The 21572-nt window shown below is 38.4% G+C and overlaps 1 protein-coding gene across 5 annotated transcripts in view; it reads right to left on the reverse strand.

Annotated features, from left to right (window-relative positions):
- The window catches only part of CMKLR2 (chemerin chemokine-like receptor 2), a 23932-nt gene continuing 2360 nt past the window's right edge, over positions 1–21572 (reverse strand). Inside the window, exons 1-3 of one of the 5 annotated variants that reach the window (XM_052674741.1) lie at positions 16275–16766; positions 13053–13200; positions 1–3017 (exon numbers count right to left, since the gene is read on the reverse strand). In XM_052674741.1, the coding sequence (XP_052530701.1) occupies positions 1949–3001 (1053 nt within the window). In that variant the 5' untranslated portion in view covers positions 3002–3017; positions 13053–13200; positions 16275–16766 and the 3' untranslated portion in view covers positions 1–1948. Of the gene's footprint in view, positions 3018–5248; positions 5868–12613; positions 12798–13052; positions 13201–16274; positions 16767–21572 lie in introns of those variants that run through there. The other 4 variants (XM_052674742.1, XM_052674743.1, XM_052674745.1 and 1 more) reach the window with 4 other exon arrangements.

The following is a 21572-nucleotide window of genomic DNA, read 5'->3' on the forward strand; positions in this document are numbered from 1 at the left end:
TTTTGGTGAAGGTGGTGGTTAGATGTTGGCAGTATGTTTTTTTTTTTTAATCCAGAGAGCTGGTCCAAGCAAAGCATTGTAAAACATTTTCTGATTACGTACACAAGACAAAGCAAATGTAAAATTCTCTTGTTTTGAAAATCAAGTTCTTTGCTCATATATTTGTTCTCATATACCTAATGTGCATGGAAAAAAAAACTGAATAAACTTTAATTCCTGTAACATAAAAGGTCAGGGTTTTCTTTCATCTTTTAAAAACGTCAAGAAGGTGCTGTTCTGTGAACAGTCACTGTGTATTTGCTGCTGAGAAAAGCAAATGAACACATTCTTCAGAGCCAACAGAATTTTATTACTCCACTTGGAGTACAGTCAGGGAAGGAGCACTAAAACACATTCTTAGAAAGATGTCAAGGAATATGTGAAGAAAAACGGCAAACAGTTGATTTAGGCATGCTCAGCTGCATAGTGCCAGAATATTATGGGTGAGTCACTGTGTACCAGGCAGTGAATGACTCAAAGGAAAGAATGCTGCTTACCAACTTTCCAGCCCAAAGTTAAATACACTGAAATTCCATAGGTTCTGCCTCACTAAAACTCTGAGACCAGAGCCCAAAGAAACAGCTACAGACCGCAATCAGACAGTTGCTATTTATGCAGCTATCAGTACTGGATGTGCTTATGCATGAATGCAGATGCATAGTTTTACATGCAAGGCCTCATTTACAATATAAACGCGACTTACATGTTAACATGTAGGTTATGTGAAAGCCAGTTTTACTCTAGATATGCAGGCCAGTAACAATAAAAAGCGAGTTACCTAAAGCTTTATGCTTTTATTCTTCGCAGTTTTATCTCACGTACAACTTCTCGATCAAGTGGTACTGCCTCAGAAATTGGTCTGCTCCTCTTAGTGTGTATATTTGCATTGCTGTAGGTGTGATTCTACAGCAGGCAACATGTTGGAGCAGAAAATAGGACAACTGGGTCTACTGCCTATTTCTTATGCGAGCGAACTTTGTATTTTGGCTGTACAATCTTGACTGCAGCTTGGTAGAGAGGTCTGAATTTGGCTACCTGCTTGTAAAAGAATGTTGTTGAATTCACTCCACTCCTATTTAGACAGTAGGACAAAGTGTTTTACTGCATCTTAACCTTTGTTTGCAAGACCAGCAGAAAACAGCTGATAATTGTGAAGTCTCTGAAACCTGAAAGTTTAAACACAGAAAAAGAACATGTGACAAGGGCTTTAAGTCTCAGATTCAGTGGGAAACATTTCCACTAATTCTTTGAATATTTCAAATGAGCCAAAATACTTTCTGAAACACCTGCTTAGTATTTTACAACCAGATGGCATTAAAAGCAAAAAATGACAAGAAACCACAGCCCCCTGGCTCAGCTCAATATAAGACAAAACAACGGGAGAAAACATTTCTGTGCTTCTTTAGAAGGAAAAGGCAGCAATTCACTGTTCTCTGTATTGAGTTACCTTTCTGATTGCAGAGTGAAGCTAATGACAGCTTCTTTTGGCTGGGATATAGCTAGGTGACTCCTACTTTAAACAATAGTGGAATACTTGTGACACTCACAAACCACTGGTGTCTGACATGATCTCTCACATGAGGATGCCTAGATGAAAAGTGTTATCAGTGGCGATCAGAGGAATGTTATGTGCTCTTTTGTGATCAGTGAAGTATTGTCAACAACAGGATTACAACAATATTCCTGATAGAAAACCCAGACGACTTTCTATTCAGGCCGTCCACGCTGCAACCACACCACACCCAAATGATGTATCCTTTAAAAACATTTAAAGGAAAGCAGCAAGCACAGTAAAGCCAGCCATTAATACAAAACTGTATATGCAAAGATGCACATCTCACTGGCAGATGTGAAGCCAACAACACCTCCAAATCTGTCAGCTATTTTATAGATGGATGGTGGTGAACAGTCACTGAGCAGTTTCGCAGTGGTGCACAGGGGCATGAGTGTTGTCTGAGTTCCACAGCTGCTCACTGACGGTTCCTGAGCGGCTCACTTCCCACAGTGCCAATTTTAGCACCTCAGAGACTGTTGTCTTGACCTGAGCCTGAAATTTCTTGCTAATGAGAACATAGAGGATTGGATTGAGACAACTGTTGATGAAAGCAAGGCCCGTGGAGAGGGGAATGCCATCCTGCAATAAGTCATGCAAATTTTCGTCATGGTGAGCAGAGAGCTCCACAATGCTGAATATGTGATATGGTGTCCAGCAAAGAAAAAAAGCTACAACTACAGCAATGATGGTCCAGAAGAGCCTGCTAGAAGTCAACACCGTTCTCCTCTTTACTTTAACGATCAGCAATGAGTAACAGATCACCATGGTCAGTAGAGGAAAGAGGTAACCAAATACAAGCCTCACCCAAATCAGAATGTGATGTCTCAGCAAAACGAGTTCTCTGTCATGCACGTGGAAGTTGTTGTAGCAAATGGTGACATTGTTGAGAGCAGTAGCTGTGTCTCTAAAGTATAAGGCAGGGCCACCAATAATGGCAGCTGACATCCAAATGATCATACTAAGAATGAGGGTGTTCTTTATAGTCCGGTACTTGTAGGAAAAAACTGGGTGCACAAGGCGGATGTAGCGGTCAAGGCTGATGAATGTCAGGAAGAAAACACTGGCAAACATATTCAGTAGTGCAATGAATGAGTTCATTTTACAGAGCCACTTCCCAAAAGGCCAGTGGAAGCCCATTGCCACATATGTGATATAAAGGGGCAGAAAGAGAACGAAAATGAAATCTGCGATGGCCAGATTAAGGAACCAGAGCGTGGAGACAGATTTATCCCACTTGAAGCCCATAAACCAGATGACGATGGCGTTACCCGGCACTCCCAGAAGAAATGCCACACTGTAAAATGAAAGGGAAATCATATGGGCAATGCTGAGGGTGGACTGGGGTGATTCTTCTTCCTCAGGCAGGTCATAGAAATAAGAGTAGTTCTCAAAATCTTCAAATGACATGTTGCACAGCTGCTTTCTAGGGAAGAAAAGAAATGGAACAATCAAAGGGAAACTGTTTTATTGGGTTGTACATAGTAACCTCAAATCCTTTCAGTTTAGTTTCATATTATCATTTGCTAACTATCAATCTCTATGACAAAGCTTGTGGAGTATTTGGCTGTATACATTAAAAACAAAAAAACAAAAAAAACAAAAAAAAAAAAAACCAAAACCAAAAAAAACCTCCAGACAAGTAGTCCAGGAACTGTTTTCCTTGCTTTTATTTCTTAAGAGAGCACTGACCACAGCATCACTGGTGGATGATGCTGCAAAGTTCTACTGAAGTGTGATATGTATTCTTTTCTAGTTGGGTTTGGTATGTTATCACTGTAGTGGAAATGCTGTCGCGGCCTGAAACAGTGATTGAACACCTGGCAGGAAGGCAGGGCCAAGCCAGGGGAGCTCAGGTGCATGCAATGAGATTCCCAGACCTCATTTAAGGGTTGGCAGTAGAGGCAACAGAGTCTTGTTGCAGATTCTTGCCTATGTGATACCCTCTGAAGGTAAGCAGTTTCTTTCCTTTATTTCTGTGCCTATGGCTGTTATGTTTGAGAAAACTCTCATTTGTTGTATCAAGGAGTGCTGATTCTCAGACCCACTCAGTTTAGATTCCCTGGGGTACGGCCCAAACAAAATGCAGCAAAGGATGTAGAGAAGGAAATATAAGGAAAATAGTTCAGTGGCAATGCATTCAACTGGTGTATTTTTCCACTAGTGATTGGAGAAACAGGTAATAGAGGAAAGAAAACAAAGTTTCCAGGAGAATAATACACACTGTAAGTGCTACAGCTGGAAATGCATTATGTTTGGTTTGTTTTGTTTACTTGGTTGTTTTGTTTGTCTTTAAAAACGTCTCCATTTTCTTCTGTTACAAAAGCTTCTGGAACTTGCAAGTACAATGTGATTTTTCAAATAGGAATTTTCCTCTAAAGCTAAAGAGGAAGAGTGTAGGAGGGACAGGAGGAGTAAAAAGGAAAACATTAAACCAATAGAAAAATCCAGAAGAAAGAAGAAATGCACAGGAAAACATCAAATGACAGTTGAGAAGGAAAAAGCACTTAGAGGTCCTGTATTCATTCCAAAGTACAGAAAAAGAATAGCATAGATGACCCAGGTCTGACAAAAGTATCTTCCACATTCAAAAGAAATATTCTGCTTATTTCTGTCATCATTTAAAGCAGTGTTCTTTGGCTGCACTCAGCTGCACTGAGAGCAGGATGTGACCAGCCCACTGTCTGTACCATGGATGAACTCCATGGTACATTTGAGTGCTAGTTCTGTTCAGAAACAGAGAATCAGCCTGCACTTTTGGAATCCAGCTATGCATTCCTGCAATTCCATTAATTTTGGTACGCTAAAGGACAACAGAAACAGGACGTCAGGAAAAAACTGCCTGCAGAAGCACGTCTGCAAGCCTGTATTTATATAAGTCACTTTCCTTGCATAAGTGAAGCTACGTATGTGCACACATTGGCAGGACTTGAATTATCATTTATAGATGGATGGGACAAGGTTAGAACAACAAAGCTGTGTAACTTCACATCTCTTGTTTAAAAAAAATGTAATAAAAGTCACTGGAGTCTCATCTATCAAGAGGCCATGATAACATTTGCCCCTTGCAATTTGCATCAAGCTAAAGGAATGTTATTTGCTTTGCTGCCCTGATAAAATGATCCATATTGGGCTGTATTCATGTAATTACATGCCCCACGGGGGTAGGCTCTGCATCAAATTCTGGTACCACCCATCTGAGTAATTTTTTCAAATAGCACAACATCTGCTGAGAAATGGTATAAACAAGAAGCAGTGCCACTAACATCTGGAACAACCCTACATTTGGATAGTTTCAGAGAATACTGAAGTTAACTGGGCTTTTAACTGTTCTTGCCTGTATATGGAGTTATACCTAAAGATGAATTTATGCAATTAAATAAATCAGTGTAGTTTTCCAGTATCTTGATGATTAACATCCTGTATCTTAGTCATTAGCCAGGTTTGCATCTAAGTTTCTCAATAGCTAGCACAATACAACACTTGGATTCAAGCATTTTCTCCCTTAAAGTGTAACCCCTAAACTATCTCTTCCTAACTGGGCTAAAAACGACAACAATAACAGATGATTGCCTGCTGCCCAGCAAGGTTCATTTAATATTTAGAACTTCATGGGTGACGTACAGCAGAAAGAAAAGTTAAACACTGAATACTTACAAGCCTCCACCCAAAGAGCATGCATCTAGAATGCAATGTACTTTGAGGAAATATTTTTCCAAGGCTACCCTTTCACTTATCTCTAACTTCCAGTCTTCCAGCACAGTATCAGCAGTGAGGTAAAAAAGTGGGAGGAACATTGTTTACCATTGCTCTCAGGGCACAGATGATGAAAGCAGACTATATGGCTAAGACTTCTCAAGACTGCCAATTCAATTTGCAAAGCCCAGAAGCTGCTGCATCCCATATATACAAAACACTTCTGTGACAAGATTCATGGCATTAGGTGCTGCTCTGGAAAAGATAAGCAGCAGGGGATTTTCAGTGGAGCTATGCTGTTTTAAAGCAGTAAGGATGCAGATTTATTTTTTTTTTCCCTCCTGGGACAACTGTTAACTATCATTCACAGCAGATATTTCTTTGTGTTACACAGTCCCAAACATATGAGTTAATTTATTCTTAATCTTTAAGAAGCAGAAACTATCTTGAAGTCCAAGTTCAGATCTTGAAAGTGAAGAAATTAAATTCTATTCCTTATTTTGTTTCTGATTTCCTGCACAATCTTTGCCACGTGGCCTAATTTCCAGACTGAGAAGACTCTTCCATGAACTTCTCTGCAAAAAGAGGTCCAGTAGGAAAAACTTTTTTTTTCTATTTGGCTCTCAGGCTTATTGTTAGAAAGAGAGAGAGAGAGATGATGCTGTTCAATGTCTCACACTCTACTGGTCCAGGGCTGCGAAAATGGGCCACAGGGAGGAAAGTATTTCTTAATAAACAGGAAAATGTGGTCAGAGACCTGGCAATAGGACCTGGGGGCAGCTACAGGTTACAGAACAGTGTCGTATTGCATTTGGATGAATATAACCAAGTTTAGACTACATCCTGTCTTTCTAAATAGTACACAGTCTGTGTAAAGTGTATGCTTAGCAGTTGTCCTTTGACTGATGTCTGTTCCTGTTTGCTGAGGTAACAAGCAGCTATGGAAACTGAGTTTCCTTGATTCAGTGGTTTAATTATGAATATAGTTGTTAAATGTTAAGCAAATAGGTTTCAGAATGTTTGATTAGGAGGCTTCATTTCCTGTCCCCTTCTGTAAAACTGAAGTCATTTAAGAAATGACTTCATAGAAGTATCACAGGATGATGCTCAGTGTTAATGCATTTCAGATCCTAGGACAGAACGTTCAGAGAAACAGAGATCGTTAATAAAATGTATCTAAAACATAAATGTATCTAAAAAAGCCTAAAAGCTGCTGGGAAGAAATTTTACCATGTGTCACATGCAGTGCCTTTCTCTGTATTTCAGGGAGGAAATGCAGAATAAGATCTGAATTGACAGATTTGCAGTTTCTTATTACAAGTGTCTGAAATTTGTATTCTCTGCCACTGTTATAGTATTCTAGGAAGGTGAACCATAGTGACAGCTCAGACAAATGGTTGAACCTGCTCACAACAGAACAACTTTTGTCACAGTAAGAAGGGCCTTACAGTTCTATGAGACATATTCTATGACTATTCCTGGCTGTGCCACATGCATCCTCTTTGGCCAAGGGGAGTCATTGACCTTTCCATGCCTCAGCCCTGAGGCTTTGGAATGAAATTAGGCTGGGTTTTCAGTCTAAAATAGGAGAAGACAAACAAAACAGTCACTATTTCCTTCCACCTCACGCAGTGTGTGAACGCAGTGTGTGAACGCAGTGTGTGAACGCAGTGTGTGAACGCAGTGTGTGAACGCAGTGTGTGAACACTTCATAGGAATTCAAAATTCTCTGAGCAACATGCAAGTTAGGGTCCAATTTAATTGCACCGGTAACTTATGCCATGTGTTTGGGCTGCAGCCCATGCAGTCTCTCCCTCACCTAAAATTTTAGGAGTTTACAAGTAAGTCCAAGGAAAGAGCTTATTATTGTCTGTGTCGGTTAGAAGATAACAAATATTTGAGTGGCCACCCCAACTCTATTTGTTCAGTGTGATAAACAGTTGAAACAGCCTTTAAAAGGCTGAGAGCCTTTGGGCAGGTAAACTGATTTCAGTGGTCTCAATGGCTGGCCCTGATTTAATAGGAAAATTATAGTACATGGAGTTGGCTGTCTCAGTAGTTACTTTCATAGAGGGCATATAATGCAAAACCCCTCCTTTTAATGTCCTCACTAATAATTCTGAGCATATCATATTCTGCATGTATGATCTATGGCTACAAGAAAGCTTCTTTGATTGATTCACTTCAGTGTTTGTTGTCTGTAAGAATTACATGTTGGAGAACAGTGAGCTTTCCAAAAGGCCACTCAAAGCCTGCTTGCCCTGCTGTGTCTTCACAACTTGGACACAATTCATTTGAAAGAAAAAAAAAATCTGAAAAATCTTCAAGCTTTTGAGGTGCCGAATCTTGAATTTATGTAGCTTCAAATACATAAACATGAAATTCACCTAGTGGTTTATCTGTGAAGTTCAAAACACAGATGGCTGAGCAAGTTTTTAGAAGAATATATAGAGATATTTCTGGAAAGTGTTGTATAAAGGCATAAGTAAAGATCCTGAAGTTAACAGACAATACTGGTGAGATCACAAACTGGCAGCAAACTATGTACATAAGATGACCACTTGCCTCCTTGTGGAAACATTCTTATAGCAAGAAGTGTCTGGTACACCCATATTACAAGATTAAATTATAGCCATGGTATAATTTAAGCTTAAATCTGATCCTCCTAGAAGCTAGATAAAGCTTTTAGGAAACTGACTGTTTAATCTGGTACACAGAAAAGCAGAATCAAGGCTTGTGTGCATATTTTCTCTTCCATGAAAATGCACAATTGTTCTCATGGTCAGAAGACACACAGTAACAAAGTTACTTTGTATACTGTTGTGAATTCAACAACTTGAATGCATCATGATAGGTATGATACAAACTGGAAACACTTTCAAGACACAATACAGGTATCGATTTGCTCTAGCAGACAAGACAGGAGTATAAATCATCATTCTCCATTGTGTCTCTCACTGAAACAGCATTAGAAATGCATATGCCATGTCCTAGCTAGACGTCTTCTAAAACTTATGCCAAAAGCAACTGTCTTTAAGCAAGGCCAAACATGATACTGTTAGTCATAACACACCACTTCATCTGTGGTATTGAAGTCATCTGACCAGATAATAGTCCCATAACATTTTGTACTGACTAAGTGACTCTTGCAGTGAGATTAACTTATACAACAGACACAGTTAATACTGGTAAAACAATAATTTCAGACACAGACTTCTGCTGCCACAGAAATGTTAAACAACAAATGGAAAACCCAACTCTGTATCTAAAAAATACTTCTGTAATAGGAAAAATATCTACAGTAACTCTGGTTTGAATATGACAAATCATCCAAATAACTGCTGCAATTGAGCAGCTTATCATTTTCATAAACAGGTAACTCAAAAGTCTCTAGAACCAGCAACTCCATTGTGTAGAAACTGATTTATTTTCACACAGATCCCTACAATGCACTAAGATTTCCATCTCTAAAGAAAACATGGGAACTTGAATGTCCTTGGGATATGCACTGGGAGGAGACAACCTTGTATCTGTGCAGTCAGCTCTTGCTCTCATTCCCCTCTGCTAATACAGCTAAAAGTAGAAATAACTCTTTTGGTATTCTTTTGAGTGTAAAGCATGACTGTAATCTCTGCAAGTCTAATGTGTGGCCATAAACATATTAAAAGGTCAAGCAGAGTCAGTAAAATGACAAAAGATTAGATTAACAGTTTATCTCAAGATTTAAAATATGGTCTTATATCCTATATGTCAGAAGTGTCTGACTATTTACCTAACAGCTAAGTATTCAGAGGTTGTAGTGAAACTGGACTCAATGGGAAGTATCATCAGAAGATTTACAGACAAAGACGGTTGAAAATAAACTACAGGAAGTCTCTGATAAATTAGGTGCTAAACATAGAATCCTTGCTTGGTTCTTCAAACACAGTCTGACCTTCCTTTCTTAAAAATAATGCCATCCTTTCACTCACAATGGAGTGGAGAAACCAAGCTTCACCTCTTGGATACCTTCTCTTTCCTAAAATAGGACTCTGTCCTGTGACATGATGCCCACTGTTCTGGTGGGAGCAGGCACCTGGGCAGCTCTGCAGATTTTAGTTGGTTTTCTCTACTGTGAAAAGGAGCCTGGATCTCTGTCCATGCTTATTTATATCAGTAAGGTCTGAGTTTTGTACGTATTCTGTTCTTCAAATGCTGTCATTACTTTCTTTAGCTATGAGCCATCATGGTAACTACGTATGTTGGATAATGGAGATATCCAGTTTAAAAATTGAGGTGTTTCAGCTTAACAGATGTCTATGATAATAGATGTCTGTATTTCTAATCAAGCATGACTTTCTACCATTCTCATGCAAAAGTTATATGCAACTTCTACACTGCAACTGTTGCACATTTGTGATGGAAGAATATGTTGATTGACTTTCATATGATCATAACACGGTCATGCAACTTTGACAAGCGTTCCTAAGAGGCTGTTCTGCTTCAGCAAAAATATGCATTAATTACACCTCTTTCCTAACAGGAAGGAGCAAATGAGAGCATAGAATACAGTGAATGCATTTCTTTCAGACCACTCATTGTGTCAGCAGACTGATTAAAGCCAATTAAATATATGATAGAAAACAGCCATTATGAAAGTGAGAAGGTTCAACCTCTATTGCCATACCATCAACATCTGCTTCTGATGTTGCGGGCTGACTTAATAAAATAGGAGGCATTACTTTTGGAGCAGCACTTGTAATACAATCACTGTGTACCACTAGTATTCATACAAAGATTTTTATTTATGACTTTTTTTACTTAAAGCTTAAGTCTAAAATAAGCACTGCCTGTATTCTTGAAGAATTGAAGAGGGGAGGGGAAACAACAACTAACCACACCATAGTAGTAAAACAACTGCAGCAGGACTGGATATTTATACGTTTCCCTAATATGGTACAGGGAACACTCCCTAGCAGTGATAAGAATAGATGGCATCTGATTCAGATGTTAAACTAGAAGCTTGGAAATACTGGTTTTACGGGTTTCCTATATTATCTGTGCAAATCACTTTTATGTCATGTGGAATTAGACTCACCAGACAAGGCACAATACACTCCAGTAAGAGTTTAAGGCACTGAGAAATGTCTTACTTAGTTTTCTTAAAAGGACAATGGTTCTTAACAATCATGAAACTTCTCACTTGAACAATATGAGTCTGAGCTCTTTGAAAGATGACCAGAAAGAAGAAATGGGAGTGATGAAAATGGTATTACATTGATGCTTCAGGGACTTTCTACTCACAGTTTTCTTGCCTCTCTCAACCAGGTAGCTTCAAAAGAGATCAAAACTTGCTGTGCCAGGCTCACACTTGCTGAAAGAGGTGAGTATTTTATGTTGTCTGTAGGCTTTGGAGATCAAAGCCTCACTGCATCGAGGTGCAGTAAGCACATAATATGAGACAATTCCTGCCTTGTTTATAATCCAAACAGAATAAATAGACACAAGAGAAATAGGGAAAGGATCAGAAGTAACTTGCCTAAAGCCAAACAGCAGATCCAAAGGAAGAGATGAAGGTAGAATCCAGACCTTGCCAAAGCACTGAAGAGGCAAATCTTGTGGATAAAGGGAAAAGATGCTGGTTCTTGTAGTTCTTGAAATATTTCTTCTGAGGAGTGTCAGAAAGGTACAGGAGAGATATTAGGGAAGGGAAGAAAGAAACAGGAAAAGTTTGGAAGAAGACGAAGTTAACAGAGGTGGGAATACATTGTTCCCTGTCCTCCTGGAAGATGTTTCTGTGATTTATGTGATCTAATCAAGAATTCTAAAACTGAAATTATAAATGAGATTGTGCATGTTTTTCTGCTTTCTCTGCATGTGGTGACCTGGTTTATATTAAGAAAAAATTAGGCTAACTGTGGAAAATTTAATTTGTTTGGCTTCCATTTTTATACAAGTATACCTGGATACTAGATGGCCTATGGCTATAAATGTGTTAAAACTTTAACTTAATGATTTTAGGGTTAGAAAAGCATAAGACTAACAGTAGGTATTGGAAACTAGATACTCTTTGGGAGCTAATGTACTTGGCAAAGTCAGGAGTCTTCTGGAGTGTTGGCCTTTGTTGATACCCTTGAAAACAAACCTGTCTTATAGAAACGGGTTTGATTAATTTGTCATTGGGCCCACCAACAAAAAGAATACTCTTAAGAAATGTAATGCAGTAAAGCAGTGGGCAGGTGAAAAAGATCTGCAACAAGGCAGCAAAAATTATCTTTGCAAGAGAGCAGTGATAGCCTGATGTGCTTTTTTTTGTTTGTTTTTTTAATCTCAAGTCTCCAAGCCCATGGCATCTGGAACATGCTGCAAATAAGAGCATAGAAGCAAATGCTTTGAGGATAATTTTTCTTTTTGTGTCAGGAGCTTCAAACACACTGTAAAAGTAGCAAAGAGTGTTGGAGAGATGATCCATGCATGATATCTTCCTTTCTAAAACCGAATGTCTCTTGGGTACCGCCCACCCCAATCTCAGCAGTTCCTTCTGGTAACGTGCCATGAGAAACTGCTCCTCCAACTCAGTTCTTTTCAGCAAAGCCAGCAACAATGCAGATCTGCTCTCTTATGGAACTTATAGCTTCAGATTGAATGAACACAAATCAAACCATTATTAGAAATAATGAGTGAAAATTAGCCAGACAACCAGCAACTGTATTGAGAGAAACATCGGAACTGTTGGTACATTCCACAAGATAAAATGAATAGAAAAGCCAGTAATATAAGCATTTTGCAGAACATTGTAGTCTGTTGAACTGTCTGTCTACTGTTTGGAATAGTGGAATTCACATTTTCACACACAAAAATATCTAACAACAGATCACAGACTGGAAAATTCAAATGTGATGTTATTCAGGAAGAAAAATTTATTCAGCTAGAAGGCAAATGTGTCTTAATTCCTCCTGAATCCATGCATCCTTTATAAAGCTACAAAAAGAGTTCTGGTATTTTGTTTGATTTTGCAAGGTAGCATTTAAAAAGTCTAGAGGGGAAAATGACATGGCCATCACTAAGGCTGAACAGGAGGTGGAATTCAGCCTTGCTTATTATACGCTCATACAGAAAGCTTCAAATCTTGTTGTTTTCTAGATAACTCCCTATTCCACACACTGAGTGACAGCTAGATTCACATTATTTCACCTTACTTCATGATAGTAGGGGAAACACACACCTTCCAGATCAGATCATAAGGAACTCCTTATAAATCTGCATGACTGTAACTATTCAGAATAATTATGTTCTTACCCTGTTAATAATTACAGGTTTGTCAGTTGTTAACAATCAATTTGTTACTTGAAGTTGAAATGATATCCAATTCCTGTTCAGGCATCCAGATCAGAATCAAAGTATTTATTTTTCATATTACTGGAATTTGTGATAGCTGTAGGAGATGTACTGTTACTAAGCCTTAAAGCAAACAAAGCTAATGCAGGGTGTGGGGAGATATTTCAGCCAAGGTCAGCTGGCATTCTTTGGCTGGCTAAAATACTTCTTTAACAGCCTATAAACGCATTTGAAAGTTATTAAAAATTAAATTCACACTTATTTTCACATCCCTTCTTGCCTCAGGGTTGGTTCAAAATAGCCTTTGAAACAAATGAGTATCACATTCCTTAAACTAAGAAACTCTTTTAACTGCCTTACAGAATTTGCTTGTGATTGTTTTGTTTGTAGATGCATGTTATTCTGAAGGAAGGGAAAGATGTAATTCTTAATAGAAAGATTGACCTACCTTCTTAAGTTCTTTAGAAGAAAGCACACTGTAAGTCAGGGATGTGCTCTCTGTAGCAGAAAGAAGAACGAAGTGATCTGTAGAGTTCAGAGTGACTTCAGTGTGATTCCAGCTGCTTCACTTGGCTACTGCCTTCCTCTTAATAAAGCTGCAGAATGATATAACACTGTGTTTGTTTTCAGCTGTGAGGAAGTTGTTTCCAACTTCCCTTGGTTTGCTAAACCCAGTTTTGAAATATTGCCCTTCTGTATAATCCCAGTATTTCACCAAAATAAATGTTAGACATGTGAATGAATCATTCTGGCTGGTGTCCAAGCAAGCAACAGATGTGGTGGCTGCTGAATGGAAATGGACTTTACAGTTGCAGGCTGCTTTTTGTTATGTAGAAGAAGATTTCAACAGTACTACTTTGTTTCTGACCACTCTGGTTTATAGAAAATAATGTTGAATGAGCAGAAAGATGCTTAAGAAGCCACACTGAAAGCATCATTTGTTAACTGTATGGTGAGATACCTTCAGTTTGTGTTTATGATTATTAATCTCTTTTTGTATGCAAGAGAAAAGTGAACTTCTCAAAGTGTGAGTTACTAGCCCTCTTGCCCACCAGTCAGTGTAATTCTATGGTCAGATGCTTGAACTGGACTTTAGGAGACTTGGCTTGCATTCCAGTTCTGTCAAGAGGCTACTTTGTGTTTGTGGTCAGCACTCACGCTCTCCATATACCTTAGCCTCTCAGCTAGTAAAATGGGAATATTATTCTCCTGGTATCTTCGTACCATAGCTTCACCTGACTTTGATGGTACTGTGTTCATCATACCATTTTAAATCAGTTCTTGGTCTGTCAGCCTGCCTTTATCAAAAACTAAATGTTCTAGAGGAAGGAATAATCTTAACAGCTGTCCTCATTTGTACTAACGCAAGACACTTAAAATGTTCAACTGACTGAATTCAGTCAATTGCAAATCTTCCAGGTATCAACTCTACTAATTCCAGTAAAAATAAATAAAAAAAGAGAGAATTACATAGTGAGAAGAAGCAAGACTGAAATTTCAGTCGATAAGATTATCAATTTTAAGCACTACTGTTATGGCTCACAAGTTACAGAATCTATCAGGAGCCAGAAATTCCTTCTAGCAAAACAATCAGCTTTGTCTTTCTTCCACGTCAGCTCCTCTTGTTCTGCCAATATAACATAAAATGCTGATAGCTTGTATGAAGAGGAAAAAGCTACGAATGAAAGAAGGATGGAGATTCTGTTACAGCAGGACAGAGTCTGGACCTGGAGAAAATGATGGTGGTGGGACATAATACCTGCAAATGTCTGACAGATAGCTGGGTTACCCAAAGAGAGCAGGAAGATTTTAGAAGACCTCATGATTTGGCACCTCATTTGTGTATTTCTTGATGTTTAAATTTCTTATTTCTTCTAGGTAACTGATAGGTGAATCTCAGCTGATAAAGAGCTCTTTTCATAGCAGTTCTTTTGTAAATATTGGGATAGGGTGCATACAGGCACCATTTAACTGCAGATCTGCAGAGTATTTTACTTGTAAAATGAGTCAATCTCTGTAGGTACTTTTTCAGATCCAGTTATTATGAGGCAATTAATTCATAGGACTCCAAAGCACTATTTGAGTAAGCCGAGAGAAAATTGCTGGGTAGAAACGTTCACATACAATCTGTGCTGAAAGACAAACCTCAGCAAGCAAAGTAGAATTACATACATGTCAATTGCTCTTCACCTTCTTGGTGCAGGGAGTATTCTGATGAGTGCAATGGTTTCTATTAGTTTGAGATGGTGAACAGTTGTCTATAAGAGGCTGTTTCCTTCACCATAAACTGAAGCTGATGGGGACTGCTCTAACATGTACTGAGTAGACAGTTCAACTGTTTCATCCTTCTGAAGCATGGGAGGATTAAAATTCACACAGCAATTTTCTTCACCCTGCTTGTCATAGTGGAAAACATGAAATCACAGCTGCAAAGGATCCAGAAGAAATTTTGTGGAGACAATTTTTCATGGAAAAGGAGGGCTTTTTTTCCTCACTAGGAAGAGCAAGTCACAGTATTTCAAAGACAATTTTTTTTCTGCCAGTATGCTTTACCTACTTTTTCTCCTTTTAAATTGAAAAGGACTTTCGCACTGATGAACAATTACCAAATCTGCACTGTATGACCTGCACATGCAATGTATCTGTGAGCAAAAAAATAGAGAATAGGATTTTGCAGACAAACTTCCACTTAATTTGAAAAGATTTTGTTTTGTTTGTTTTCTGTTTGGAGCTAAATATATCACTTCATTCTTCTACAGTTTTGATCTACCACAGAGGGAATCTTACATCCCTGAGGAATGTAAGCTTGGTTCCTACAGCCTCCTATGTTTAAATTCTTTCTGTGCTCAGAGTAAAAATTGGAATGGTGAGTCCAACACTTCTGCATATACAACACATTAGCCATCGATATCGTTTCACCAGCGTGATCTTTTCAGATAATTTTTCAATGTTGTATGCTGGGAAGAAAGTAAGTGAAAAAAATTACCCCTTGTTTGCATTCTTTTCCAACACGGAAGTTGTTTCTATTTCGTTGTGTCAGTTTTGCCCTTTCAACAGGGTAAGTTAATGAAGTTCTGGAGTTTTTATGCTACATTTGGGTAAGTGTAGGACTTAATGAAGGACTTGCAGAGCATAGAACTAGTAATTTAAATCTGATAAAAAAGAATAAGGGAGAACATTTTCATACAAGTAACAGATCTGAAGTTGAACAGCTGTGCAGAAAAAAGCAAATGCATCTTAAAACACTTCAGAATTTTTCTTTAAAAACAAACAGACAAAAAAAGCAGTCTGTAGAACAAAAACAGCATGTATGGAAGAAAAAAAATGTGGAGAAGCCTTCGAAAGTGGCTTCAAAAGAGGAAATACAATATTAACCAAAGTACAAATTAACAAAACCAAAACAGCTTTAATTTACTAGACTTACAAATAACTGCCTGATAGTTGTGACTACTTTCACTTTGTGACTACTATTCCCACCCAGAGGACCACCAGTTATCAAGCTGTATATTAATATGAGCAGATAATATCAGCATTGAAGAACACATCAGACTAAATCCAAAGTGTATAAAATCAGTTGCATTAATTGTGAATTTGTAAATTCAGTCTAACAAAAGATATTTGTTTTTCCCAGAGTTAATTTAAGCTGAACAACAAGAAATAAGCTACTTACTTTTTAAGGATTCAGATATTTGGAGTTCAGTTTGTTTCATTTTTAATTATTCACTATTCCTTTGTGCTCATTGTTTGAATTAACACCTCACCAATACAAATCCACTCTGGAAAGACTGAAATTAACCACCTGATAATCAGGAAAAGAGTAATTTCCTTCCTTTCTGTGAAACTAATGACTATTCATGCCTATCCTTTCCGTGAAGCTGCAATGTTTGCTTGTGGCGTAATTGCCCACTATATACCATAGTAAGCAACTACAACAACATTCTCCAGCACTTAGACCAAACAACCTGATGAAGGGAGGTTTGGCTTTCAGCAGATCCACATCCTCTTTATATGCAGATATTGGAATCTGAAGACTTTCATGTATAAAGTGCTGGAAAAAAATCACACAATGTGCAAAAAAACACACAAGCACAGAAACAAATGAGACTATGTATGAATATATATCTATATGCATACAAGTTTGAACAAGATCTTTAAAAGCAGCACTTTATGCAACTCCTGCAAACAAAACAAACAAAGATTTATGATGAATATTGGACACTCATTTACAAGGAAGTGAAAGAAAAGCACAGAGAGGAACCTGAGCCATACATCTTCAGGATTTTAGCTACCTCTATCCACTTGGAGCCAAGCCACCAGTATGAATGCCTACACCTACTCTTTCAAATAAGTCTTTTTTTCTGTTTAAAGCCTAAGTTCTGAGGGTTCAGTCATCTATCTTTTATACACCAGCCCTTTGATTAAACTCCCAAATCCACAGTTCTGCTGGGATTTTATCCTGGTGTTGCACACAACAGACATAACTCTGACCCAAGAGGTCATTTAAGTTTCATCTTCTGCAATCATCCATAGTAATTCACAGCTAAATTGTTAAAGTTTGTCACGATGATTAACAATGCAGAAAGCAAGCAGGATCACAAGGAGGAGACGATGAGTGCCAGTTCCTCATTAGCCTCCCATTAGGCTATTTCTCTCAGCTATTGCAATAGATGTGACAGAGCTGCTCTGAAACACAAGCAAACTGCAATTGGTAATTAAAAAGTAGTTCTCATCACATGCAGAATACAGAGAGCAAAGCTGAGGTTTGATAGAAAATTAAGGACAGCTCCCTGAAAATAGAACAGGCAAGGTGCCTATATAGGACATACAGGTTATCACTGCTGCTTTGTGGCATTACTCCTCAAAAATCTTAACAAAGAGAAATATGTAGGCACGTGTGGAACAGAGAAGGTTACTCTCTACAGCTGTTGACATTCCTTAGGACTTATGGACATGCAAAGGCTTTAAACTGGACAGTAGAACCTTATATGTAAATGGAGAATGGATCCTGAACACCAGTGCAAAGCCATGGCAAATATAGTCCAAACCAAGCCCCAGTAAAGCCTAATCACAACTGTGGATCCTCTCAGATGCTGCCGTCGGTGTATTCAGCACACACACATTTGTATATTTAAAGTTGCTTCTTCCATTTGTCAGATTGTTTTTCTGCTTGGTGGATGTAAATACTTTTTGTGAAAGGTGCCAGATGCCCTTGACTTCATGGGTATCAAAGTTATTTTTCCACAGCAATGAACGTGAGACTTAAGAGAAGGAATGTAAGCTCCTGGTCGCTGCTCTGGATGCCCTCTCCTCTGATCGCTGTCAAAGGAGAGAGCATAACTTCGCTTCTAAAGCCTACCCAGCTCTCCGCCTCTCTCAGGAAAAGGGAGCAGAGAAACCCGAGCTTGATACAAAATGGCAAGGCCATTACTGGTTGAATACTGCGCTGTCAGAACATTTCCATGCTGTGTATTGCCTATCTCTCAAGTTTCCAGGAAAAGCATACTGGTGATATGGCAGTGGCGGTTGAGTTTTCCCACCAGATTCTGTTCCTTTGTTGCAATGTGACAGATGGCAGCAGAGGGGCAGTCTGACAAAATGGCGTCTGACACGGAACTGCAGATGAAGCAAAGGGGTGGAATTGAATTGTTCCACACAGAAAAAAAATGGCACCCATTGACATTCATCAATGGTTGCTGAATGTTTCTGGAGACCAAAGAGCGGATGTGAGGGCTGAGTGGTGCATTTCAGCAGTGCTGAGAACAGTGCAGAAGACAAGCTATGATCCAGACAGCATGCAAGTTTTTACAAGCACAGCATGCAGCCTCTTTATCATCACTGAGAAAAATGCGGAGGTAATGGTGGTGACTATGTTTTGTAGGTGAGAATTTGCTCTACCAAAAAGTGTTATTCTGTTCTTTGTGTCTTTTGTATTTTCCAAAAAAATAAATAGGAGAGACTTTTGGAGTGACCCACTTTCCATTTCTGTTACCCTTGCAGAGAGGGAAACTCCCCCTCTGCCACTTCACAGGGAACTGCCTCTTCTCCATTTCAAGAGGAGAACTGAGGCAAGGGGGCATCACACTAAGTGTATGTACCTCATATCCAAAGCAGAAACTGATTCCCTGTTACTTCTGTATTACACACACTGACCATCCACCAACACGTAAGAGACTTCTGGTTTTACTGATGGACCAGAAAACAAAGATGCTAAACTCTGATGCAGAGAACTACTAGTTACAGTAATAGCACACCAAATGCTGAACACCACAAATAAAAGTTTTTTTGTTCTTTTACTTACTCCATTTTCTGAATTTTCCATGAAATTGACTCCATATTTTCCAACTGGAAGAGAAAGAGGTTTCTTTCAAAGGCTGATGTTGTTGCTTATCAACTTTGCAAGACTAAAAGCAAGTTTTGTCCCTGGAGAAAAACAGAGCTTCTCTATTCCACGCTATTCAACTTCCTGCTTTTTCTTTTTCTTTTTTTTTTTTTTTTTCCTGAACAGCATAAAGAAATCTTTCTTTAAATGATTCCCAAAGTAAAACAACATAGAGACCGCTTGCTCTCCGATGTAAGAAAATACTTTATGTGGTTTATTGTGGGAACATTAAAAAAATTAAATATAATTTGAAACAGCCAATGTGGAAGAAAAGAGCATTTATTTAACTTCCTTGGGAATACATTTTGACCCCACCTTAAACTGCCTGCAGAATATCAACAGACTCAAATAATAGCATATGTATTTGCAGCTCCTATAAATTACACTACATACGAAGAAGCTGCTGAGGTATTTTACACTCAGGGTCATCTTACATTCACACACATCCGTTTAAAACTGGATCTGTTCATTTGACATGTATACATATAAACATTCAATTTAGATATTCAAGGGAGTCAAGGTAGGTAGATAACTTTTGGGAGCCTGAACACTGAACAGCTCTTAAAAAACAGAATACATCTCCACTAAGCTTTGAGAAAATCAGCTCTATTGGAAATACATTATTCTCTGCCTGAATAATAGGAATAAATATTTACTTTCTTGAAAAACCTCAGAGTTCTTACTATGATGGAAGGGAGGTGAGCTAGAAGGGAATAATTGCCACTTGCAATTCCTATTTAAAATACTTCAAGGCTCACATTAGCTTCTCATATAAAACCTGTGTTAATTTTGTGACATATCTATACCATGAAAGAGAAGAACAGTTTAAAATCTGCCAATCAAATCTTTCTGCCATGCAGATGAGAATAACGCTGTTCTAAGTGTGAAACGCCTGTTATCTGTGGTTAATACTAGAACCTACTGTTCTTTCCATTTCCTTCATAGGTGGAGGATCTCAGGTCATAGAGCTCCCTTCAGCACAAGCAAATGGAGTCATTTTACTGCTTTCTACTGCATTTGCTGGCATGTCCATTTCAAAAACTACTGTATATTTCAGAGTGATTTGGTAATGAACACCTACACTTGAAAATGTCAGTTCTCAAGGGCTGATCTGACTATATCAAACAGGCAAGTTTAAATGGTGCTATTTTTGAAAAGAAATATAAAACAAATAGGAAATGGAATTAAGAAATGTTAAGGGACTGTTATTTCTGAAGCTAAAAATAAAATCCATGCACAAGCTGAAGGTGAAAGAATATCCTGCAATTCATGACCAGTCACGAGAAGCAACCCCCAACCTACTTCCTGATCCAGTCCTGTTCTTTGTGTCACGTTTCTGAAAACAGACACTGTTATTTCAGAGACACGAACTCGCTGAACAGTTATTAGCAGAGAGTAGAAATAACTGTGAATGCAACACCAAACTATTTAGCACTTTATGATTAAAGATGCTTTCTCTGTAAGCAAACATTATTTCGAGTTTCAAATGGGAAAAGGATCTGGAGGCATTTCCCCTTTACTTTGAAAAGTCAAACAAATTTTATTTTGCTCCACAAGAGGGCTATGTGGACACCAAGACATTTTCCCTACGCTGTCTTCAGCAGCATGATTAGGCTTAGTCCAGTAAGAAAGCATTTCATGCAGTGCTAGATCAACACATACAAAGCACTCAACTGCTGCCTTCTTTGCAGAAAGTCTGTTCATGATTTCTGTTTTAGGACAAAGTGTCTCAAAAACATGTTGATTTAAGCTACTGGAAAGATTGAGATCAGTTGAGCAGTACTAGAGTAGGGATTTAAAGGGTAAACAAGAACAGAAGTAGCCCACCGTGCAGAAACTTTCTGGAAGCATTGAATTCTGATACTTTCTGTACATTTTCAGTGCTTAAGTGACACATTTTGAACTGTCTCATCAGCCCTTCCTTCTGGATGACATGCCACAAATGAACAGCAACAGCAGCTGTACCAGCAACAACAGGCTCTGAAACAAGCGTGAATGTCACTGAATTTTGCTCAGCATTATCATAATAAAAATCTCTCTATTCTCTAACGTATATGTGTACAAAAATCTATTATCCAGAGTAGTTACAGCAATAAATAGATAAGTAAATAAATAATTGGGTGGAGGGAATTAGTATTATCATTTAACACGTAAGGTTTTTTTTGTTTTGTTTTGTTTTGGGTTTTTTTGTTTTTTTTTTTTTAAACTCTGAAAACACTGCTACTGGGTATAGTTGGAGTGACCATACAGGGGAAAAAATACCACAGAATATCACATCATTCCTCCATTTAATCTGGTACCTCAGAACAGTGGCCCCCACAAAATTCTTGAAAAATACCAACATTCCTTTAAGAGAATTCTACACTTCTTCATAATTAAAGCTTTTAATATAATACCACGGAATCACGGAACTCATTCTCCTACAGAGTTGAAGAGATCCACCTTTCCCAAGTTCACTCAGAACTGAAGTGCTCTAAAATCTTCACACCTGCTTTGGACTGTTGTGAAATTTGCTGTCCTTGCAGCCCAGGCTAGGTCTTGCTATCCACCTCCAAGGCCATTTGGTTACAGTACTCTCTGCGCGCCTCA

This window comes from Tympanuchus pallidicinctus, unplaced genomic scaffold, assembly GCF_026119805.1.
Source record: "Tympanuchus pallidicinctus isolate F22 unplaced genomic scaffold, pur_lepc_1.0 scaffold15, whole genome shotgun sequence".
In the NCBI taxonomy this organism is placed as follows: Eukaryota; Metazoa; Chordata; class Aves; order Galliformes; family Phasianidae; genus Tympanuchus; species Tympanuchus pallidicinctus.